The sequence below is a fragment of the Perna viridis genome, chromosome 3 (genome assembly GCF_037379345.1).
Source record: "Perna viridis isolate PV_CMFRI_1.1 ecotype Kerala chromosome 3, ASM3737934v1, whole genome shotgun sequence".
Taxonomy (NCBI): Eukaryota; Metazoa; Mollusca; class Bivalvia; order Mytilida; family Mytilidae; genus Perna; species Perna viridis.
The window spans coordinates 2,553,804-2,580,597 of NC_142447.1; the positions used below are offsets into that span (position 1 = coordinate 2,553,804).

Sequence of the window (26,794 nt, forward strand, 5' to 3'; positions counted from 1 at the left end):
GTATATTCCTCCCTAAACTCCCACTCAACGAGTTGATGATAGATTGGAATCACTTTGTCCATCTGTCATTTCATTGCAGTCATCTAATGGATGTATTGATTTCAAATTTGATTTGTGGCTTAATACATTTAGGGCATATTTTGTAAGTCATTGCGGTTGCTTTTGTATATCAACTAATTGTTTTGTGAGACTGTGCCATATTTACAATGTATGGAATTTTTGTAAGTATTGAATATCACTGGATCTATTGGTTTCAATAGGTGGAGCATATATTGTATGTAATTATGGTTGCTGTCTGGTCAGTTTCATGTTCTGCGGGATTTGTTTACCCCATGTGCAGCTTCGCATTTAATAGGTAAACCACAACACTAGTAGGATTAAAAAGGATACTTTAGGACCAACAACTATTTTTGTTTGGCCTAACTGTAAATATTTTCTAATTGAATGTAGGTGACTGAGGACAACTAAAAATAATTACTTACCTCATAACCAATTATGACATTAATTTCATATCAATGTAATGACCTATTTCTTGGGTTCTGATTCCTTCATGGATGTAATGACCTCCCAATATTTAAATCCTAGCCAAACTAAGGTGTTAAAACATTTAATTTCATAGTGATCCATACATAAAAACTTAGCTAAGTTTAATAACATGCTTTCCTCTGGCAGTTTTGACCACTTTTCCTTACAGTAAGGGTTAAACCCATAAACTCAATCACAACCCATTCTTTGTTGTATGAAACCTTACAGATACAATTTCATAGAGACCTATACACTTTTTACAAGTAACTGTCCAGACATAAAAAAATGTTTTATTTTGGGACCATTTATAGCTTGCTTTATGGTAAGGGTTTTATCCATCATTGAAGACCATGTGGTGACCTGTAGAAGTTTAATTGTTTGTTGCGTGGCATCACTCTCCCATTGGCAATCAAACCACATCTCTTACTTTTATATTGTTTCAATATCAATATCATTTAATATATGATTTTTTATTTTTGGTTGGGCACATTGTGCTACAATTTCATGAAGATCCATCTGCTTATCTGCACCATGAGAACCGATTTGTTCAATGCGTAATAGTTTTCCTTTTCTCTTTTGTGTACCCTGGACAACTTTTTATAAGTAACTCGGCAGATGTTTTTAGAAAAGCAGAGGACGCTTACCATACCGGTGCACCTGGTCCATGCTCCCATTTTTTTCATTTACCTTGATTACATTCTTTAGATTTCCACTAGGATCATTGTTCCCTTGATTTATCTTTTCACTTAATTGTATAGTAAACTTTTATGAAATGCTTGTTTCTGGCGCTTTTTTGGCTATTACCCCAAAAAGCACTACCATACTTCCTGTTGTTGACATTATACCATACTTGTAGTAAAATTTTACCAAGACTTCAATTTATCAAATGAAAATCAAAGGAGTAAGTTGGGAGACAATGAGGATAAAAGCACTGTACCATGATACCACCACAATTTTTGTGATCATATAGTAATGAGTTACTACTAGTATATGGACAGATGGACAGACAGACTAATGAATAGACACAAACAGCGGTACATCATTGTATATCCTTCAAAAAAAGCAAAGACAGACAAGTATTGTTTTGAATATTTAATGTTCTACATGATGTAAAATGGTACAATGGCGATATGAGTCTGGTGACAAATGATGTGAAGATGCATGAGTTTAATTCCACTACCAATTATAATAATCTGGTGAGTTCCATTCATACACAATCAATGTATAATATTACCCTATTATTGAAAATTTTAATCATTCTCACCCATTCATAAACAAAATGATGAAATACGTATAGACCTCATATAATAATTATATAAGTTCCATTAACCTAACCCCTCATTTTTAGAGTGTTATGTTTGAGAGATGTATCATCAATTGCATATACTAACATCTATGGTATTTCAGAGGCTTCATAATTGAAGCCTTGAATCAAACCATTATACAATTCAGTAACATGTAGATTATAGCACTAAATAATGCAGTCAGAAAGACAGACAAAGGAAGGAATGTAGAAGCAGAAGAATATTTATATCAGAGCCAACAATGAAATCACATTTCATAATTTCATTTTTTTTTTTGGCATCATACATAGACCCATATAAAGTAAAATTTCCATTGTAATTAACATTGATTAAAAGTTTGTATGTAATAATTTTCATTTGTTAATTAAAAATTATAGTCATTTTTCCCATCAGTGACAGAACTTGTTACCCTCTAGTATCAAATTTTCAATGTTGAATCTGACAAAATTATTCTATCCTAAAGCTATACACATAAGCTTGTTATCATACACTTACTATACACATTTTACAATATGATGCCAGGCATCTATACACAACAATAAAACTTGTATACATAAACATTTCACACAAATACAAACAAGAATTTATTATTCTTCAAATAAAATGGCAAACTAAAAAAAAGAAGAAAAAACAACAAATCAAACTCTTCTACCTTAAAAATTTGTTAACTACTTTAAATAATAAACAAAGCAAAAAATAACACTTTAACATTCAAACAACTTTTTGATGTCATACTTGGATCTCATTCACTTGGTGAAATTTAAAAATCTAATTATATCAATGATGTCATACTCTCCATATTTTGAATTTCTCCTATTTACAAAATACAATATTAAATTGCTGATATGTACAATTCCATAAAAAAATTTGAGTATTCACAATTTTGTACAAATTCATGTAAATAGCACTATTACAACAATTATCTCCCTTAGAACATTAATTATCTCCCCCTTCACATTTCAGTCAGTGATGTCCCTTGACTAGAACTATAATTGGCTTTCCTTGGACTTTTTTGTCTTCACATTTGGTGATACTGGCAAAGCCATCATTGGAGCTCTTGATCTTGGTGTATTCATCAGTTTCTATGATAACAAAATAAAATAAAAGAAATAAGACGTACAGGCAAGTCTACATTCAACAATTTGATCAATTACACCCTTATCAGTGGTTTAACAAATGGTTCTGACAGATGTACAATGTTCAGGAACAGATCCAGATACATTGAAAAGGAAAGGTGCCAGGCCAGGTTCCTTGGGGTGCATCTGCTATAACATATTTGCCATTTTTTGTCAACTTACAAAACAAAATCATATTTTCCAATAAAAAGGGGGTAGCCACCCCCCTCTGGATCTACCACTGAATGTTTATGATCAAACAACAGACTAATTTAACTGTTCCTTTGAAAAATAGGGTATTAAACAGTCAGGCTTTCAAATCAAAATGAATTCATTAGTCGAAGTCATTATCAGATATGTAACAAATTAACTTTCCCCAATATATTCCAGTAACATTGGTTAAATGTTCTGTTAAATAAAAAAAAACATATCTGCAAACTCTTTCAAAAAGAATTTAAGTCACATCATTCTGTGACATGTTCTTCTGATTTAATTTATCTAATACACTGTACAAAAAAATCACATTTCACCTAAAAATGTCCAGTTAAAATCAAATACTTTTTATGTGTTTACAAAGAAAGTCAAAGAACATATGGCTCGGTACAATTCTGAAGATCATTAAAAATGGTCTATTCTCAAAATTCTAATTCCAATCACTGAACCATGAATTAAAAATACATTATTAAATATTATTAAATACCTTCATGATCTGTGGACAGTCTTTGATAGAACTTGTAATGGGTGAAAATGATAGTGGTGACACCATGGCAATTGGTTTCCCATGAAGTTCAGGTGACACACCCAGCAGTCTAGTTTCTGAAGGGTTCTTTATATAGGTTTCAGGTGGGTTCTTGATCATGTAAGTGATTTCATTCTCTGTTGAAGGGATGGTCTCTGGAGTTGGACGTTTTTCTGGTATACTTCCGTCACTACTCCCACTGCTGAGACGTTTACGTGTCCTTGGAGTCCTAATTCTCGGTGTGGCAGGTGATTTACACAAGTCTACTATATGAACAGCAGGACTGTCAGGCTAAAATATAAAAAAAAAGTTTAAAATGTTTTAAATACTAATTACAATTTGAACATAAAGAAAAATCAGTGTTATTTATAAGGTACTGAATTTAGTACAGATTTTTTTTCAATGTCTCTTCCATTTAAGTTTCATAGCCAACTGAACAAAAATCCTTGGTCCTCTTTCTGTCAAATTTTTAACAATTTGATATATGATACATGTAAGTTTTAAACACTGCTTCAAAGCTCAACTACATAAAAATATATACTCAATGTCTAAGGAACTAGATAAAGTGATGCCCCTGCATTTAATCTTCATACAGCTATATCATAACTCATAATTGTAAAAAGCACTTTGTCAGATGTGTTATTGTGTCTGTGAGACACAAATGATGCCCCAGCATGTGGTTTTGAGTAAAACTCAGCATAGCTGAACGAAACTTGAACTCAATCTGTAACTAATCATGACAGACTCATCTACCAAAAACCAGTCAAATATCTTCAAGCATTTACAAAGAAAAAGCGAAAAACTATTATTTCAATACAATTCTTAAAGTGCTGGGCCCATTATTTTGGTAAAACTCAGCGTAGAAGAATGAAACTTATACTCGATTTGTAACTGATCATGACAAACTCACATACCAAAAAGCAGTTCAATATCTTCAAGGATTTTAAAAAAAAGTGCGAAAAATTTATGGGACAAACAGAATCAGGGACGGAATTATAGACGGACAGGGGTAAAACAATATGCCCCCAACTTATCGTTGCATAGGCATAAAAAGAAAAATGATAAATTTTACTAGAATTTGCAAATCTGAGTTTATAATCATTTGTTTCACAATGATGAGGTACTTACTGTTTTCAGAGGAAACAACTTGGAGGGAGATTTACAAGTATTTTCATCAGTAAAAACATTATCCAGATTATCATTCACATCAATATTAATTGGCTGAAAAGATAGAAAAATCTACATTTTAAAATCTCCCATTTTAGAGAAGAAAAGTAATACAAACATGAATGTATACACATGGTATAGGTAGGCATACCCCAACTTATATAGAAAGTTGATATTGGACAGAAACAACATATGCCCCATCAATATTAAGCCACACACCAAGTTTGAAATCAATCCATCCATTGGAACTTGAAATAATTTTGAAGAAATTCTGAAGGTTGGAATGACAAGGTGATTCCAAAAACCACATCAATATAATCAGAAGAAAAAACCTTTAAAGTTCCTTTGTCTGTGAGTGAAAAATCTTGCTTAATTTTCATATTACAGGTCTTAGTGCGAAAAATGTGAAATCAAAACTGATGAGAAAATTTTACAGTTATAGCATAATTATTACACACCTTAGTAATAGTCCATGGTAATCCCCCAGTACATCTGTTAGGGTCATTAGAGCCTCTTCTCTTGTGTCGAGAATGTCTAGAAAACTTAGCCTGCAAAACAGATATCAAAATTACTGTCTCATACACGTCACCATAAAAGTTAGAATTCTGGGTAGTACTACATAAAACTTTTAATCCGATAAAATGTGACACAAGTAGTTCATTCTCAAATCAATGAGTATAAGCAGTTCTCATTGATATCATTAGAGTTTTGTAAAATCAGTAAAACTTTTAATTTTGTAAAAAGACCCTCATCAATACATGTGAACTTTCAGCTGTGAGTTATAGAATCCAGTTTTTTAAAAGCCAGAAAAGACAAAAAATTATTTCCATCTTGTACTCTCTCTCTAAGTCTGAGAATATTCTCAACTTCCATGGTAATTCCACTCAATGCCACAAACAGTTATGAATTTTCTCAGACTTAAGTATATTTCAAGTTTCATGGCACTAGAGCCTGCCAGGCAAAAATTCAAAATATCTATCGATCCTTCATCAGTGTATTACATGCTCACCTTAATCTGCTCTCCAAGAGTTCTACTTCTGTTGTGCTTCCGTGGCTTTATACTCTCATTCAAACCATTGGCATTGTTAAACTAGAAACAAAAAATAAACATCATTGATAATCAAAAAGAATTGGACTGATGCAAAATGGGCATTACTTCTCTATCAAATCATTTGTATACAAGTGTAAAGAGTATAATACATGAACACAGTATAGATCAACACACATTCCTTTTTTTTTCTTCTTTGTGCAGGCATTATTTAGAAATGAACCATGGAAACTCCATTTTATCATTGTTTTACCACAGGCTGGCCATTCATGTCTCATTGTTTTATGCCGATTGATAGCAAGGAGTTGTATAACGACATAAATGGCCTGCCTGTGGTAAAACAATGATAAAATGGAGTTTCCATGATTTATCTCGATTTTCATTGGACTGGTTTCTTTATATATTTGAATAGACATAACCTATGTGTTGCATGAAATGTTGGTCATGTGTTTACCACCTTTTTACCACGGCTGTGGTCTAAAGAACTTTGAAGCATGTCTTATTGTGGAATATGATATTGAGATAAATTCAGCATACATGTAAGTAATGTTAAAAGTTCCATACTGCAAGATTTTCTTACTGTGATTTTAAGTCAAGTCATTTTTTAAAAATAAATAAAACACTGCATCATCTGGAATAAAGAGTATATGTCCTAAGAAAAAGAACTGTCACCAAAAAGATCTGGAATAAAAAAAAAAAAAAAAAATATAAAAAAATAAAAAAATAAAAAAGAAGAAAAAAAATGGTGCAGCTGTTGAACTCGTCACAGTGAAATTCATCCATACCTGCTTGAGAAGTTTCTTTTTTCTAGCAGACTCAGGCATTGACTGTACATGGGCATACAGTTGAGCAAGAGCTACCTGTGTGTCTGTATCTGAATCTGATGAAGACTTTCTGTCCACGAATGAAAAAACTGTGTTCACAGCTGATGACGATGTTGTTGTAACTTTCTGTTAAAGTAAAGTAAAAATTTCAATGAAGAGAAAAATCTTTTCAATTATACAAGATACCAAATGATTACCATTTAATTTGGTCTATCAAATTATAAAAGCAAGGCAATATGGAAAAAAAATAAATAGAAAGAATTTTGAAAGAAATCTTCCAAGCAAGTTTCCTAAATTGTAGCATATCTACATGTACATTATGTTCCTTATATTGTGCTGTAGCAGGGTTCAAAAGAAGTCAAATTGTTCATATAGTATGCAAAAATTATTACTTTGCAAATGGTCTGTTTCACAAAAAATGTATTAAGGAGGTAGACCTAGTGTAAGGGACATAACTCTTAAAATCAGCGATATGCTTGTATCATATTCAATTTTGCCAAAGCCTATCAAGTTTCGTTGAAACAGAATGAAATCAGTCCAAGTTACTTTGACGCTTACAAGAGATTGATGTAAAATGCTGAATACAAACATTCCAATGATTTGTAAGAGTTGTGTCCTTTACCCTAGGTCTACCTCCTTAAAGTATAATATCAATGATTAAGTTTATGACATCAGACTCTATCGTTATTTACAACTAATTTAAAACTCACAATTCTTAGCGAAACCGGTCACATACACTTGAACTTGGTTCATTTATAATCCATGTTTGATGTCAATAATGGTTTTTGAGATAGAAATTTTGAACATCTGGTATTTTTATATGAAACTTTGAATTTCAATATGCCACTTTCAGTAGAATTTAATTAGTTCCCCTTCAATACTCTCCCCTGCATAAGAATACCATTCCATTTTTTACCTGATAATGTACTTACATTTTCCTTATTTTCAGTTTTCTGGCTGTATTTGTTTGGTGTCTCCATTTCCTTCCAGAAGTTAGCCACATCAACTGCCAACTCTTTGGGAATCTAAAAAACAGAAAATACCAATGTTTAGGTGACTTCAGAGTACTACCAACTGTAACTGTACCATTGATACTAATATCAATATTACCAATCCCATGCTATGGCCAAAATATCAATAATATTCTAGATTCTCATCCCATCCTCAACTGATTTTTCACCCCTCCCTAAATATTTTATTTTCATTTTTGCCCAATTTAGGACAATTTCTATCAAAATGACAGCAAGTTTACTAAAATTGAAAAAATGAAATTTAAATTTCTAAAATAAATAGTTTTTTTTTATGCTTTTTGTTCATTTTTTTAAAACTAGTTCAACACAACAAATAACAAGAACTACTGTGTAAAGATAATACAAAATCAAGTTTTTAAATGTATACAATAGATATAGGCATAAATATCTTCATTTTAATCCAATTTCATACATTATTATTGAATTATATTTACAACTCTGAGAAACTCAGCATGATTAAATTTTCTGATATTTCACAAACTAAATTAATTTCTTACCTTAAATATAGAAGAACCATACTCTATCATGAAGGCTACTGCCTTGGACACAACTGGTGAAATGCACTGTAGATCTGAAGCACTTAACTGCAAAAAAAGGGAGAAATACATCATAGAAAAAAGTGATACCTCGTATTTTATAGCAATTTGATAAAAAGCTATATGGCTTCAAATACAAATATGAAATAAAACTATCAATCACGGTGACCTCAACCTCTACATTTTACTATACAAAGCTAATCAAACTTTTAAGACTGTGTCTAAAAGATCAAACAGTTGTTCTGTGGTAATATAGGACTTCTATTTCTATCTAGAGAGCTATTTAATAAGTCACTCAATGACACAGTAGCTTTGCTAGATTCGCACTGAAATAGGTATCAATGCTATAAAATACACATCAAAATTTTACTTTTCATTTCTTCATAATATTACATTCAATATTTCATTGAAATTTTCAATATTTTAGCATCTACATTGTAACTTGCCTGAAGTTTGTCTACTGCATAAAAGTTGATATGACAAAATTTGTATATATATGTTAGAAACTCATCAAATTTTCAAGTTGACATGGTATTTAGAAAAAAATACTGTGTTTAACGATTATGTGTACATAATGTTAAAAACCTACTTTTCTCGAGCACAATAAATGAGGAGCAAAGAGTGTTCCCAGTGACTGAGCTGTCATCATGTTTCCTTGACTTTTCATAACTCTGTGAAGGAGATCTATCAAACATTCTAACAGGAGGCAGTTTTCTGAGGGCAATAGCAGGAATAACATCTGTAACGTCTTCAACTGTTTGGCACGAGCTTTGGACTTCTCTTTTTCTAGCACTAGGTTGGCACCCATTTCTGTAAAAAAAAAAAACCCAACTTTTTTATACAGGTTACCAATATACTATTAAATACTAAATTTCTCGTATATTAAAAGTACAATAATCTATAGACTTGTATATCCCTTGGAAATTAAACTTTATTCACAATGGACCTATTAGCTAAAGTTGATTTATTTCTATATATTTATAATTTTGTATACGCTTGTAAAATAAACCTGCCTAAACAATATAAATTCAGTACAAAAGCGGTCTGGCATGTGGTAGACATTTCACCTTAAAAGTCTTACCGACAATTTGCAGATGGGCTTCATAATTTTTCTCTGTAAGCAGAGGATCTGGAAGTTCTCCCAAGTAATTCTTTAGCACTGTGGCACAATCATGTGGAGAAAATGTTCCATCATCAAGGGAGACAAGTGACCCATCACTCAGCCATTGTTTAAGTAACCTCTGCCTGGCTACATTCCCTGTTTTTCTGAACAATCCTTCCGTTTGAATATCTGTAACAGCAATACATGTAACATCAATGTAAATTCATTCTGAACTTAAAGATATATAAAAAAAATGCTTTTATAATATTCAATATTTTTTAATTATTCAAATTTTAGCTAACAAATGTACATATTACATACCACCAAGGATTTTACCAAACTGTATGTTTCCTTTGAAATTAAACTTTCATACAACTATTCAAGACTATAAGAATAGATTTATCATCTTCATAAAAGATAACTTTTCAAGCCAATTACATCAACATACTTTTGATTTTTTGGGACAAATTTGCACTTGATAAGATATTTAGAACAGGACTTACTCTCAGGTCTACCCAGGAACTCAATGAGTTTGTAGATAATGGCCACATTCTCTGATGTCAATGGTGATCCGAACAATGGAGTCTGCTTATCGCCTAATAACAAGGTCAAAAAAAGATTTATAGCAATTTCAACACACACACACACACAAATATCGTCTAAGTATATTATTTACCCTGATGTTAAAATATACTGAGCTTTTCCTGACCCTTTTTACAGCAGTTTATAGTAATTTGACTTCACATCTATTTTTTCCAACTTGGTGTTTTAAGTTCCAAAATTCAGGTAGTTCAGTGTTTCAAAAAAGGGAAATTAAAGAGCAGGGATGATTTTATGAGGACAACAAACAAACCAGAATTGGCAATATAATTTAACAATGCAATATAAAAATGAATTGTAACAGTAAAATTCAGATTTGAAATAGTGAAATCCTGCTAAAAAGCAGAGAATAATCATCCTTGAAAGTGGTAAGTGACATTTCAAATACACAGCAGATTAGCCAATATCAGAAACATCATCTTACTCTTCTTCCTAGAAAATGGTGTAGATGATTTACTCTTTCTCTGCTCTGGCCTTTCCAACATTTTAGTGTCTGAGAACATCTCGTCCAGCTTGGAGCCATTAAGATCTAACAGGAAGGACAGATGCATCCGGACCAGCGTCTGGAATTTCTCCGGCATACAGTTCTTAAGTCTGCAGACATTTTTTTGTGCCTCTGACTGCCTCAGTCGTGGGCCAGGTGTTGACATGTCATAGGCTGAAAAAAAAAAACATAAACAATGTTTTTAATACAAAATAGAGAAAACAAATTTTGTATATGTATAGTCAACTGAACCATGATATGGCATAAGATTAAGCAGCCTTCAGAGGTAAACAACAAGAGAAACCATTCTTGTACTTGAATATTTCTAAAGGAAGTCAAATGGCTTTGGGTGATGCACTGCTAACTTGTACCAACTGAAACTTTTAAAAAATTTTTAAAAAAATCTGATATTATGGAAAAAAATAATAGATAATAATATAAATTAATTGTTTCCACAATATCAGATTTTTTTAAATAATTTAATAGTTTCAATTGACAGAGCACAAGAAAACAGAAAATTAAACTCTGGTAGTGTTATTCCTCAGTTCTAAAACATTTTTTAAAACATACATACATTTGAATTAAAAAAATTACATGTGATATTCCACTTTTAGGACAAAAACTTACAAAATTTCATTTTCTTTATTCTTTAGGATACTGCTTTTAAATAAAAATTCCAAAGAAGTAACACATACAGAATACACTCTAGAGATACAGCTTTGATCACATTCAGTTAAATTTTTACAACTCTCCAGTCCAAATTGCAATAGAACAAATGTTACGAAGTCAATTATCCAGTTTTTATGGCCCCTCACTAAATCCCCTCACCACCAAGGCTGTGAATTCATGGGGTCACAGTAACACCTAACATATTTAAAAGTGTTTAGACCCCCACAGAGACCTGTCTTTGTCAAATGGCTTCCCAACCTGAGTACTGAGATACCCAAGGATACAACAGAAAAGACTCTTTAGCAATTGGTCAGTGTGAAATTGGAAGTTTATTGTTGACAGATTTCTATGAAAATCTGGATGCAATGAAACAAGAAAGGTCAAGCTAAAGTCAAAACTATTTGGAAAAAATAAAGTGATTGTAATTTGATAATCCTATGGTCAAGTTATGACCAATGGTAACCACAAAAACATCTGACCAGACCATTAGTACACAGAAAACATGGCCATTTAATTAATTTCACATGTTAATAACTCATCAACGGAACCCAATAATGGCATTAAGAGGTTTTTTTCAAGTGGTTAAATCTTATTGAAATGAACTGAGATGAGGTTGGTCAAATGGAAAACAGTTGGGGAAATTTTTCAGAAATTCTATTTTTTTGGATGAATTAAATCATTATTTGTTGGTATTCAAGACTTTGAACATAATAACTGTTTCCTCAGAATTCCAATTTATTTAGATCCCAATTCAAATCTTTGTCTATGTAATATAAATGACTCAAAATATTATTTTTTTTAAGATTAAATTTTGCAGCCTAATACACAAATTATAAACAAAAATTCAAACATTTTTTTTTCATTTTAGGAATGTTTTGTAGTTTCAAAAATCATGTAATTTTGTATAACCTGTTCAAACATTAAAACTTCAATGGATTTAAATTCAAATATTAAGAATGTGTTCATTGTTTCAGATTATTTCATTATTCAAGAATTTGTTCCCTTTTGGGAATTTTTAAAAAAAAATTAAGAATTTGTTCATTGTTTGAACCATGAGGTGCTGAACGAAAGTTTTAATGACATCACAGTACCAAGGCAAGTTATACATAAATAAAATAACTTGGTTTGCTCAAAGAGAACCAACCGTTTCAAAATCTTGTTACAAATCGAACTGAACTATTTGCTTATAAAAGCTTCTTCCCTTTCAAATTTAAAGATGCAACAGCTAGATATACATCAAGCAGAAAATTTGGACCTTCAAATTAAAACCCTGTCTACAAAAGAAGATCTAAATCTATCACAGGACAGCATTCAAATCCCGACAAATGTCATTAATTACCAACTAATGATTGCAAATTGAAAGTTTATTTTCTTTCAGATTACCATCACTCCATTTTCCCAAATTACAGGGCAAATATAATCTTTATATCAACATAACTGTCCTGAACAATAACTGGAGGCTATGAAAAGATGACCCTCAACAAACCATTTCATTAACTGCAAAATGGACTTTTTATGAGGTCCCTTCTTTGAAGTTAGAAACAACCATTGCCAGGGGGGCTGGTGTTTGTTTTCATAATGAGTTCCCCCATTGTTCGCCAGAATCAAATTTCACAACTTTCTTTCTGTGACTTCCAGGGTGGTTCACACTTGGATGAATAGGCAGCTAACAAGATTAAACACCAAATTGATTTTCTTTTTTCCCTGGAATCAGGTTCCATTTGAAATTAAGACTTATGATGCAATTACTCTACAAATTCTACAGATTGTTGCCCCTGGGTGAGTCAGGTGTAAAAAAGCCAGAACAGATGGCACTGATGCTTATAGTGCAGCTGTACTCCTGGGATTGAAATCTACATTAAATTTGAAATTGACATCTATGAAATACAAACAAGTTGCAATTTCAAACTAATTAAAATATTACCACAGATTTTTACAGAAAGTGATGATATACAAACATTGTAGAATTCAAGTTGCATACATTTTGTATCATAATATTTTAATTTACATTCACAAAATCGTAGAATTTGAAGTTGCATATTCAAGCATTGTCATTTACATACTGTACATTTATCTAACTATTGAAGACCAGGTATTAAATACAATACAAGGTACATATTTGTATTACATGTACATGTACATATCTATACAATTTGCATAAAAAGATACTTTAGAATTTCTAATCTTTCAATGTATACATGTACATGTATATCGTTAGTTCTACTAATAACACTTTTATGATTCAGTTTCTAAAATTATCTCCACCCCAGACCTTTCTGTAGTAACATATTTTCAAACAATCTAAACAATGAAAAAAATTCAGAAAGGGACTTGTAGCAACTCTAGCCATTGCTTTACAATTAACTTCTTTATCTTTTTATACAAAATGAAACTTAAGAACCTATGGTCAAATAAAACAAAAAACTTTAGCTACTAACTCATAAATAAAATATCAAATTCAGGCATAAATCCTTTGAGCTCTTTTCTCCTTAATAAAAATTGAATTAATCATTACTCAAGTGTATGTCTCCTCATAGAACCATCTTAAAATTAAATTTGACAAGCATACTTCACATGTCAAATCAATAACAAAACTAACCCTTAGACACTGAAATTTACAATTTCAAAATCAAGAAGAATTATTTTTCCATAAATTACATTTTTCAGAAAGTCCCCTGTGGCTAATGATCCATACAGGGTACAGGAAATTCAAATATTAATTAAACTTCTATGTGATGTGTTGCAGAAAATTAGAGTTTATTTTACCAGACAGCTCAAGGCCCTACAGATCATTATTTTTGCATTTCAAGTAATTAATGGACATGCCAGAATTCTACTTTATCTTGTAGTTATTGTCATTCAGTGATTAGGGATTCACCATAAATCATGACCCTCTTGATAAATTTCAACATTGTCCACTTGCTAGATTAGCCCATAAAGCACATAACTTCATTTATCTAGACTAGACAGAGAAATTAAAATTTTTAATTAATTTGAACTGTCAGTTTTACTCCACAGGATCAGAATTCCCCAGTTACTCAGAATGGGTTTCTTTAATCTCAACCCCACCATTAAATTGGTTTGTTAAACTTCTGACCAATTTTAAATGGATTCATGAGATTACTAATGATAAAGTTTGCATAACAAATAAAGGTCAGAGCAAAAGTTATGAAGACCCATCACAAGTTCAAAAATGTCAAGGGTCAAAACCAAACTTTTCACCCATGTTTTCCCAGTCTCGTCAAAGGTGAAAACTTTCTTTTTCTATTTGTAGCCATTTTCACAGTCATGTCAAACTTTAATAATGCTGTAATTTTTCACCCAAGTTCAATTACTCCTCCTTCTGTTTTCATTTCAGTATCATTAATCAACAACCATTAGAACATTCATGTAAATAATGTTCCTCATCTTCAACGCCAAATCAGTCTGTCATTCAGAACAAATTAACACAATGACCATGGCAAGAAGTTGTGAGAAAATGTCCAAATTTGCTTTTAATTTCTGTTTGGTCATTATGTCTCAGTTCATCAGGTCAGTTTGAAAAGGCTATTATCACACAGGACCTAGAATTTAAATGGTGTCTACATTTCTGACCCATCAACAAAACCTTTCAAACCAAATTAATGGTGCTCTGTGTGATAGAGGAAAAATGCTTCCTGTATTTGCATTGTGTCTGATCACAATGCTCAGAAATTAATAGATAGGGCTAAATATTAAGTTGAGAAGATTGGACACTAGGGTCTGCAGGCATAACAGCAATTAAGGACTACTTCAACCACTAATAAACCCCTAGTCTGTCTAGAAGTCTTATTTAAATGCCCTTGTTAAAATCTCATCTATACCTATTTAAGAAAATTTTAGGGTCTTGTCAAGCAAAATCAGCTTTTTATACTTTAAAAAAAAAATTAAATTTATAAATTTTATAAATCCGTCGAACTGCGAAACTTTTTAAATCATAATGCATATTGAACCAATGAATTTTCAATTCATAACAATTAAAAAATCTTGCTATTCATTTGAATAGAATTGAGAAATGTTTCTCATCTCCACAGTAATATCTGCCGGCAATCCTTTCAATTGAACTGAATTTTATAATTAATACAAATAAAATAAGCTTTAATCTAAACAATTTAAGCAGCTAAAAACCACCAAATAATTTGAAATTTTCCCATTTTAACTACATGTACTTCCAAATAAACAAAGACCCTAGAATTGCCATTCAAACTCCTCTTATGCTGTCATATAATTATGTAACATTGTCAATTGACATAACAATTATGATTTACGAGGGGCAATAAATTACAAAAATTTCTTTCATTTCCCCCTTTTCAAGGCATTAAATTGTTGAATGGACAGACAATCAATATTTATCAATACATGCTGAATATTACTTTATGACTTAAGATTAATAAGAGGCAGAGATTTAGTGAGATTTCCTGTCAAATCCTAAATAATCTTCTTTGTGATGTATATAGATCAAAGGGTTCTTCTGTTTGATGGCCAGTTATCCAATTTAGAATTTACTTCATCTGAAATCTGGATTCTGTAAACCCTGAAATTTTCTGAACAGTTTTATTTTTCTTATTTTCATGGTAAGAGCTGTAATCTGACACTTAAACTGTGTGACTTATATATATTCTTCAAGAAAAACATAATAAAGCAATTATCAGAAAGATCCTGAATTTAAAACTCTGAATGTATATTTATCAGAGACTGCAAACATTTCCTGGTTTACAGTTCGCCATGAAACTTTTTTTAGAGGTTTCATTGGTAATTTTAACACTGTAGTAAAAATAATGAAAGTGGAATGACTAACATAAAAAAAAAAAAAAAAATTATTGAAGCATAATGTACATAAGGGCTATTTTATTTTTTTTTCAATTTTTATGAGCATAAATAACAATAATGAAAACATCAGAATTTTTATTTCACTGACCCAGTAAAGACTATGAAAATTAACATATGAATTTGACTCAACAAAGCCATAATTCAAATTTTAAGAAGTTTGATATCCTCATTTTACAGATTTAGAAGGGACAAAAATGACACACTGTTCAAGTTCAACACAAAATGACACTTCTATAAGGCTCCCAGCCAATTTCTGGCAATAAAAAGTCCTTCCTGAGTTTTATTAGGCCCTGGTGGTTAGTGGGAGATTTAACATAAAGGTGTGAAACAGAGTAGGGACTCAGGATTAAACAATAGGATAAATTGTGTAATAAAAACAGCATGAAAGGGTCTTCAGGGAAAAGGAGAAGATTAAGACAAGCAGGAGAAGTCTTATAGTTATTAAAGAAAACATGCTCCTTTTCAAAATTCCTTGAATGGTTACTATAATACCTATAGGGATTTTTAACTTCAAATACATTGCAAAAAGACAATCAATACATATATGTGTAATTTGTAATATGAATTATTAATGGGAAGACACTGATATAAAACTTCAAACACGATGACTAATTTTATCCATGAGAATATAAAAGAACCCAAACATTTAATTCTTAGATTTTTTAAAATGATTTGGTGAAATTGACTAAAAATTCAACAATGATATATATCATGACAAGTCATTTTTACTAAACAAAAGAAGTTATGTACATGTATAAAACTATAAAAAATCAGCCTTGCAATGTCCAACAAATGTCAATACCTAAGTAATGTAGAAATGACACTACATATATTGAGTAAAGGAATAATATTCTTCATTTCTTTTATCATCAAAATCTCAATATTAGACTGTCAGATTAAAAAACATCAATTTATCCATAAACTTACATTGATCAGCTAATACACTGGTATACATGAAACCACGACCGGCACACTTAGGGGTAGACAACATACTCTTTAGATATGTATTGTCAAACTAAACTGTTCATTACAAAAAATCCAAAACAAAAATGTCACACTAATGACAGAGTTCACTGTCAAAATAAAACCATTGTCACCCAAGCCCTGGTCATGGAATTTCAAGAACAATCCAAGCTTTCTATCAAAACACTCCTATTGATCAGATTCTATTAAAACTTGACACTATGTGCTATCAAAACACAACTATGTAAACAAACTTTCACAAATGTTTTGGTTCTCACAATATTTCATATGCCTGCTGTATTCTACAGAGGTTAAACATTTAACAAATCAATCATATTCTATTGGTAATAGACAGCTGATCATTAGCCTTGGGCCAATCAAAAACAAGAACCATGTTCATGGGGGTTCAGCATGCAATCTGATTGGTTAGTAAGTCACATGGCCAGAGGTTGTACAAAATCCTTCTAAAATACAAAATTGACAATAGGACAAAAATAAACAATTTATTGAGAAGATCCTTTACAAATGATTTTCCGCTTATGTCATATTACCTTCTTTTTTTTAAGTATTTTGTGAACAATATATCATACACACCAAATCATTCATAATAATAGAAATAACATCAACTCAATATAACCTGTCAAACATCAAAAGGATTGAGAGAAATGACTTTTTCTTGACCTCTGAGTTATTGTGGTTAAAAGTTTTAATCAGTTCAATCCTTCTATTGCCTTAAGAACTCAAAAACAGCTTTTATAATGTCATCCTAGAAAACAATATTGGTATTTTAATTGAAGCATAAATATCTTTATATAAAGAACTCTCATTTTTCAATTTCAATTACCTTTTACTAAGTGTTCTTCACTGAAAACTACTTTATGGCATTAAGAAATATGCACATGTAATATTCTTTTAATATATAAGTATTTCATAACAGTTTTTCTTTCTTGAATAGGACAAGACAAGCACCTAAAACAAATTCATTTTTCTTACTTTAACCTGTGTTAATAATTAATTAATGTAATAACCATTTAATTTATTTACAAGGGAAAACACAAATATTGTATACTTATCTCACAGATAACGCTATAGTACATGTATATAAGACATAGAAGCTTAAGAAATTTTAAGGCAGTCTGTCAGAAATGAGAAAACTTGCCCAACTAGTCAGACCAAAATTAAAATGAAGTTTGTTTCCCCTTACTCAACCTACCCATAAAAAGTGGCCCTATCCAAATAATTTTATTGCCACTTTCTGCCAGTTTTAAAGAATTCTCAAAGCAGCATTTTTCACTGCTTAGATGATGGTTTTTGCAGTATTAGATGAACTTTGGGAAAAAAAATTAAAATATATTCAAAAGCCAAGAGATAGGGCCAGATAAGGGGAAACATTCATTATTTTAAGTATAATTGAAACTGAACTGGTCCTCAGGGAATTTAATTTGCCCTTACGGAAATAAAACATCCAAAATTAGGTGGCAAGTAAGTAAGTTATGCTTGAACTTGAATTTCCCGCCATAAAATTTGCTCGCTTCGGGTTGGCAGGAGAGTGCCTATTTCAACCCCTGGTGTGTTACAGTCTGTGCCCAACTGAGCCAGTAGTGCCAACTCCGTATTTGCCAGAGTAAAATCAGTGGAAATTTGCTAACTTGTTGATAGGGAAGAAGTTGAAATTTATGATTCTGGTTTGTAGCTGAAAAAGTTTTTGAAACAGGCTGGTATAAATCGAATGTAGGCTTCATAATAATTTTAATATTTCTGATCTTTCACTGTGAACATCGTGCAAGCCTTTCCACCAAGTGCTTCTCCTGTTTTGTTCTTTAACTTAATTCGGAAATATTTTGTTGATAATCTAATTGCCAATCTTCTTATACTTGCTAGATGGTTCAAGTGAAACATATTGAGAAATGTTAGTATGACACAATAACAGCTATCCATTTGATTATTTTTAATAGTATCAATATCAATTTAGATACAGAGACAACCTCCTCATTTTTTTTGCAGGGTTTGACACTAACAGTAGTCCAGTAGTCCTCTGCCTACCTAAATTGAGAAAGGACTACCTGGAAATTTTAATTGGTAGTCCTTCCGGCTACCTTAATTAATTCTTAAAATTTGACTTTACCTGCAGACAGGGCCACAAGATAATTTTTAGGACTACCTAATTTATCAATCAGAAAGTCCTTTGGGCTACCTAACTAGAAAAGTTAAGTGTCAAACCCTGTAATTGAAATTCTATACTGACAAATTGTCTACATGTACATCACATGTAAGTAACTTTAAATGCACTAGTAAGTATTTCCCTCATAACGCAAGTAGTTCTGCTTCAAGTTCTCAACTGTTTTTTTTGTGTGTTTTTGTTTCTTTTGAAAAAAAATGTTGATATAGGAGAAATATGGGGCAGAGTTAGATAGTATCATTAAGAAGCTTAAGTGCTCAACATTTAAAACTAATACCACACACAAACTAGAGAGTACAAGAATTTGATCTGGTCAGGTTTTTTATGCAGGGTCCTAAAATATTTCTTTATAATTTGGTACAATGACAATCATTTACAGAGATGCAAATATTGCACAAAATGGGAATAAGAAACAATACATGAATACGTGAAATTACTTTGAATTATTTTTTTTTTAAATTCTCAAGTACCTTAAACATTTTTTAATTATAAAAGTCATGGCAAAAAATGTGTACAAGTCTAGACAATATATCATCAGATATTGTATGCAACCTCTATATCTCTCCATACAACTGAACATTATTCATACCTGTTGTGTAAAATTAACAGTACATGTCAGATTCAAGGGATAAATTGTGATTTATCTGTCCTCTTGTAGACAATGGTCAATTGTGTCCCTCCCTAGGGTACTATGTGCTAGACCTGACAGTTTGGGACCCTAGACTAGGTAATTGGAATTTTGCCTGGGTGCTAAAGTCTGACATATCAAAAAGTGAAATCAACACATTCGTTAATAACTCACTTCAAAAATGACAATAATGTTCCTGTAGATTAATCCTGATAATTATCTTAATTATCTCCCCTTTAAAACAGTAAGGCACAACAAAAAAATAGGGCAATAAGACCAGGAAAAAAATATATACCTCTGTTTAAATTTGCCTTTGATGAAAAAAATATGGTAGGTAAGTATGTGAAAGTATTTTATTTTTTTTTAAAAATTTATTCTGCATTGACACTAATGGAAGGATTTCTTAACTTCAATAGTACCTAACTTTAAAATGATAGTATAGTGGCATTTCAGAGAAAATACCAATATTAAAATTAAGCTAGAGTGGGCAGAAAAAAATGTAAGATATGGTAATCTTTAACAGATAAGTTTTTCTTCTGGCCTAAGTACATGTTCAACAACCCTTATGGAGAGATACAAATGTGTAATTTATACATGCAGAAACATTTTTCATGAAAATACATGACTTCTTAAATTAAGTCACAATCATATTAAAGACAGTTTAAATTTTTTCAGAAAATAATCAAGATTTCTTTCAAACTATGTTTGGACTAGTCACCTGATACTATCTAGATGACATGAGAATAAATACTCAGTTTTATTTAAGAAAAAAATAATGAAATCATTTTGAAATTTAAAGATTTGTTTGAACTTATTTTGGTGTGACTTAATTCCCTGTCTCCTTGTGGAGAATAGTACTATCAACAAGTCCTCTCCATTTTAATGTACTTAATCAAAATCAACAATAGTGTTTTTTTTTTTATTTTTCATTTAATATTACTCAATGATTAAAAAAATTAAGTTATCTGTGTAAGAAAAAAATGTTTTGGTTTCAATTTAACTTTTTTCATGTAATTGTACTAATTTGTTCGATAATTAAACTTTGTCATCTTCAACAAAAACCATTTTGGTCTTGATTTCTTGCTATTATAATCTTTGAGGAACAATTCTTTCCTACATCAAATGACCTAACTATGTTAATTAGTTTCCTTGATTTCAATGATAATTTAATTAGCACATCTTCACATGTTTGCCAATCAGGGCAGGTATTTGTCTTTTGTGTTCCAGCTAATTAAATCAATTACACAAACACTATTATCTCCCCTTATAATCAGGAAAATAAAGAAATAAATATCTTATGTAAACATCACCTTCAATGTCATTAATCAAAATATAATTGGTTGGCAAATTTACCTTTTACAGAAAGAAACAGAATAGTTGATAGAACAGATATTTTTTTGGAAATAACCAAATAATTAGAAAAGTAATGCCAAACATTTACAATTATGCAATACTTTTCCCAATGCCATTCTTTCATAACTTAAATTCTAGGAATAACACTCATTCTACCAACTTATTTGTTTTTTGGCTATGTAAACAAATGAATCAGACATGCCCAAACAAGAGTGTTTACCAAGCCATTTTGCATATAGACAAAGGTAGGTAATGTTCATTTGCTTTTAACCCTGTGGTGTAGACATAATGATTCCATACTGTTTAACTTTTGTATGAAGTGTTTCACTAAAAAATGTCTAAGGCAAATGCATATGCCCAGATAAAGTTTATTTTCACAGTAATTTAGGGAACACATATTAAAACTGTATAAAAAAACAACAACAGTTTTTTCTTCTAAAAACTGTCCTCTTAATAATCTTTAGAAGTATGTTCACCTCCCAATTTCTGAAAGTTTCAAAGTCATAATTACCAAAGTAAGTGGACATCTCTATTACAGAGATAATTTATGATATATTAGTTCCACAATAAGAACAGTTAATCATAAAGGATTTAGGAAACAAAAAATAAGATTAACTCTATCTTTGTAATAATTTGATAACATAGAAATAAAGCTTAATGTGTCAAATAATTTAGCCTGAGGATTTGTACAGAAGTGTGAGAGTCTGATAATGAATCTAGGAAACAAGCTGATAAAGTAAGACAGGTGACACTTCATTGACAAAAAGATAGAACATAACAAAAATGACAACACAGATTCCTATCAGTTTTATAAATATGTTATTGTTCTTTATTTCTCAAAACTGATCATTCAATACAGGACATCATGGACATCCTTGTCTCACACCAATACCATGTCAAAAAGAATTTCAACAAGGATATCAATGTTCCATAATCCTGTGTCAAATTGGTAAATACATGTATACATGTATCAAATCAGAACAAAAAGACAATTTATGGTACTTGATTATTGGTTAATGTTTTTAAACTATCTCAATGATTGCATTTTTTTTAGTACTATGAACTATGAATAGTCAACAGGTCCAATGGGATTTCTTTTTAACTGGAATTTACTATATCTTCTGGTCATCCACTTTTAGAATACGCCCTAGTAATAACAAAATTAACAAACTGATAAACTCTTGGCAACAGTCAAAAGTAATAATCAAAAGGGAAAGTATGTATGACCAATGGCAATATCTAGGAAAATGCTATGGAGCAGGTGAAGGAATTTCCCATGGAAACAGTGGTTTATGTTTTGTAGCATGGTTTACCTCCCGCTTCTATTATGGTTAACTATTTCCTGTATATTTAAATACAAACGGCCAGCATAGAATTGCCTTGGTCAAAATTGTAAAATCAGTAGTCGAAACATTACAGAAGATATGAATGTTATAAATAGGTGAAAATAAAAGGAATTAAATACAATTAAAATACATAAGTACAAGTTCAACAAAGAAGACACAACTTCAAAATAAATATTTTACTTCATAGACTTGGTTTGGAAGATAGGCCAAGTTCAAGATGAAAAATAAAAAAAATACAGACAATACAATTTGTTTGTCAGAAAGTGAATACTTCTCAATAAGATCTGAATATCAGAAATAATGCTTTTTGGCAGCGAATGAGATAATATTTGTTCAAAAATTTGGTGCATTTAATTTAAGAAGTCAGTATAGTAGCTACAAATGTACTAGCCCTTGCATACATTATTAACTAACAACTGAGAAATATACAATGTAATGCATAAACTTTATATACCGTCAATAGTATAAATAGTACAACATTACAACATAAGCTCCTAGGAGCTTTTAAAATCAAATCATACATTGTACATGATATAAATATAAACACCATATGCAGGGGAAGCTGGTATACTACTGCACAGGAAAGGGAACTTTATAATTTTAAAATCAAGGTCTCATTCATTTAAATCTAATGCTTGAATCATCAATTCTGGCATTTTTGTTCCAAGAGTGCAGGTAATAATTTTTAAGAACAGTGTGCTATTTGCCAAAAATATTTTTTTTAACTGGCATACATTTTGTAATAAGCTAACTTCTGTATTTTTTTTGCCATACAAAACTAAATAAAATTCAAAATCAAGGAGAAATCCCCTATAACTATTCGTTTTACCCCACACTTTGATTTCAAAATGTCCAGATTTTGCAGACAAATCTTAAAGTCAGTCTTCAAACAACAACAAACTGGCACACAGAGCAAGACTAGAATCTAGAAAAAGATGATATTCACACTGTATTATTTAAATAAATTTGATAATGTCACTCTCAGCCTTTCTCACACCAAAATGTTTTTTCAAATGCAGATTGATATTAGTTTGGTGGTGGAAAGTATGAGAGTGAAATTACTGAATTTATTTTGAACACAGTGTAAATTACCGTAGTTTTTTACACAGGGAAGATTTGTCATTTCCTTGACATCACTAGAGAACTAGGTGTTCTCTGGACTTATCATATTACTATTGATAACACTAGGAACACAAACTTTACCATATTTCTAATGTCACCTTCCTACGATGTATATTTTAGGAGTTTCACTTTTGGTCCAAGTGATTGCAGAAATATGGAGTTTGTATGTACTAATCCTTATTTTGATTTAAGTTGATTGATTGGTGTTCTACGGCCAAGTCAAAATATTTCAGCCATATCCACGTGATGGACATAAAACGGATAATAATGTCATAAAAATGAAAATGAAATAATGATGAAATGAAAAATGGGATGGGACACAAGGATTACAGAGTTGACGAAATTTCGATTGCCCCTGGAAATAGGGTATGGTCAGGCGATTTTTCCTAACATGATGCACCACTATGGTTTGAGGTACGGTTTTTCATACAATTGGCGGACAACCACGGCATGCAGCATGCTATGGGTAACCCATTCAACCACCTGGGGCACATAACCCAGTTGCTCCGTGGAGAGCAAAGGTTCTGAGTGCAATTTAGGTGCCTTTTAGGATAAGCATAGTGCTGCTGTGGGCTTATTCTTTTGACACCCAGGTCCCTGACCCACACTTTTTTGGTGGTGATACAGAAATGATCTTACAAGGTCAACAAACAAAGTGGAAATTGGCAAAACAGGAAGTAAAAAAAGAATTGTAAAGGTAAAATCCAGATTTGAAATAGTGACATTCCGTTATTAAGCAGAAAAAAATCCTGTCTGGTGATACCTGTGTTTATTTATTAGATTATTCTTTTGCAAAGTGGTTGCAGAGCAGTAAAAAGTAGTACAGTTGATTTTATTTGAATGATTAAAAAAAAAAAGAAGACAAGTTGAAGCGAAGTACCCCCAAGTTTGGGATCAACCTTTTCGTGTTACATGTATATACTAGTTGGGCTGTATACATGTACTGTATTTGATAGTGGGAGCTTGGCCATGTCAAGCAGGTGACATCCTGAAAAAGTATTTGGTCAATCATAGTATAAAATCTGTAAAGGCAAATGAAAAATGTGTGGTTCTGGTCACCTCTATAAGGGTTGGTAGGTTGGAAATCATTTAAAAGCCTTTTGGCTTTTTCCAATTTTTTTTAAACAACTCATGAGGTTGGCTTAAAAAGTTACTAATTCCTACAAGATGTAATCCTAAGCATTCAATGAAAACATCAATTACAACAACTGATCACTAAACAATATCACAAACATCGAAAGGCTGTAAATTTAAGGTTTTCAGTTGTTTCCTGGCTGCAGCTGCAAGCAAGTGCACAGCCATTGTTGTTTTCTATCGTAAATACTGAATCTGGAAAGGTTCAATAACCTATATCAGAAAAGATGTCTACAAAAACAAAAACAGGAAATTTAAGTGGTGGTAATAAATAACAGTAAACTAGATAACAAATTAAATTCGGAGGCAAATTGATGTGTACACTAAAATTGAAAAACCAAGCAGTTAAGTTATTCCATTTAATTTGGACATGGATCCACACAATAATTGTCTTCCTGAAGCAACTTTTTGAACTTGGCAAATAAAAGCCATTGAAGTTTAAATTTGCACATGGCTGTCACAGGCACTTGTATCTATCACTGGTCGGTGACTTCAAATATGAATTCATACATGTACATGCATTTGATAATCACCAAACCCCCCACCGACCACTAATGAAAACAATTTAAAGAGTGCCAATGAAAGCTGTGCCACAGACAAAACTTGCCAACTTGTACAATTCATAATTGACGAATTTACAACACCTTTTAGAATAAGATTTCAGTTATACTATCAATACTTCCTTCAGGGTTCTTATCAACATTCTTGGCGTTTACTCATTCCTCCCTCATGGTTCAGCACAAAGAATATTTCCTTTATTCTTTTGCAAATATACTCAAAACGTTTGATTGACTGTACAGCAAGGAAAACAGAAAATAATGTGTCTTCAAGTACAATATTGACTCAGACTAATGGCTTTTTTATAATCAGATGCATTATGGAACTGACTTGCAGGATTCATAAAAGAAACATCTCAAATGGTGAAAATTTGATGTGCCTGATTCGACACATATTACCATTTCCATTGTGCCATTAGACAAAAATTGTGGGAACCTGCGCTGTTTGAAAACTGAGATATGAAAACAAATCTGGATTACCCGAAGAGGGTATGGTCGGTCAGTCTTTTTTTATTTCACTCTGGCAAAAAATCTACTGTAAGTGGTAAAAACTAGGGTCTACAGGTGACGCTTGTGGAACCACGGTCACATACTTTTTATTTGGCCTAAGGAAAGAGTAATGCAATTTGCATGGTTAGTGCTAAAACTCATATACAAATGTACACTGTACATGTACATCATGTATACAATTTGTGTTAAACTTTCAGTCTTTAACCATTAGCTGGGACAGAGGAAAACCTCAATATTATGGTAATATTATACACTTGCAGCATTTATTGATCAAATTTCAGGCTAATAAAAAAAACCTTCTAATTTAACCCCTAGCCCCCTTTTATTTTCAAGGGACAGGTACATCTGTACCACAGGAAAACCTGAACAACACAAAGGTTCTCTATTGTATCTGCTAACGAATAGCAAACCCAATGGAGTCTAAGACTCAACTTAGAACTCTTCTGGCTAGACCACCAGGACTCCTTCCAACCTATGCAACTTGGTCTTCCAGTCCTCTATTGAATCCATGATTCAAATTTCCGGCTATAGTTTAGTTGTTTGCAGCACCATTATTGTGAAACTCATCTGGTGGTAGCTGTGGGAGTCAAACATACGACCTATTGTTCTATAGTCAGGGCTCTATAAATGACCTGACCTACAGAGTTAACTCACTAGCACAGCTGATTAAGGCTAACTATATCATCATATGATATACATTTGTTACATAGTGTACAGTGCCACTGTATGTCTATCAAAATCCTCTCATGCTCTGTTCCCACTGTCAGTGGGAACAGAGCATGAGACTGAGAGGATTTTGATGGACACAAATTTTTATATTGTTTGGGAGTAATGTAAGACTATCTTGTCTGAAAGATAATAACCATGTTTATAAAACAATTCAAGCAGTAAATTCAAAAGTTAATATGATTTTTTTTCTTACCAGTTTCGGCCGAAGTTTGGTTTTGGGTTTTTTCAAAACTTGAAATGGCCGCTTCTTGTCAAAAAGTAACGGCGTTATTGATTGGTAA

The 26,794-nt window shown here is 31.6% G+C and overlaps 1 protein-coding gene across 2 annotated transcripts; it reads right to left on the minus strand.

Moving 5' to 3' along the window:
- Window positions 1–1,604: 1,604 nt before the first annotated feature.
- LOC148620645 (rho GTPase-activating protein 19-like) lies at window positions 1,605–26,791 on the minus strand. Of its 2 annotated transcripts, none has more exons than XM_088574316.1 (13): window positions 26,707–26,791; window positions 10,416–10,649; window positions 9,895–9,987; window positions 9,371–9,580; window positions 8,879–9,099; window positions 8,251–8,337; window positions 7,655–7,747; window positions 6,684–6,848; window positions 5,860–5,940; window positions 5,309–5,398; window positions 4,812–4,904; window positions 3,645–3,974; window positions 1,605–2,911 (listed from the first exon to the last, which is right to left on the minus strand). In XM_088574316.1, exons 2-13 carry the CDS (start codon window positions 10,639–10,641, stop codon window positions 2,816–2,818), a joined length of 1,785 nt encoding a protein of 594 aa, XP_088430442.1. In that variant the 5' UTR covers window positions 10,642–10,649; window positions 26,707–26,791; the 3' UTR covers window positions 1,605–2,815. The 2 variants fall into 2 exon arrangements, with proteins under 2 accessions (XP_088430442.1, XP_088430441.1); XM_088574315.1 differs by lacking the exon at window positions 26,707–26,791 and adding an exon at window positions 16,920–17,027.
- Between the last annotated feature and the right edge of the window lie 3 nt (window positions 26,792–26,794).

Excerpts from the sequence above, each read along its gene's own strand:
- LOC148620645 (XM_088574315.1), bottom strand. The coding sequence starts at position 16,983 with ATGTTGTCTACCCCTAAGTGTGCCGGTCGTGGTTTCATGTATACCAGT. Across the intron at positions 10,650-16,919 it reads CAGTGTATTAGCTGATCAAT|CCTATGACATGTCAACACCT; the intron begins GTAAGTTTATGG and ends TTTTTTTTTCAG. Across the intron at positions 2,912-3,644 it reads ACTGTCCACAGATCATGAAG|AAACTGATGAATACACCAAG; the intron begins GTATTTAATAAT and ends TTGTTATCATAG.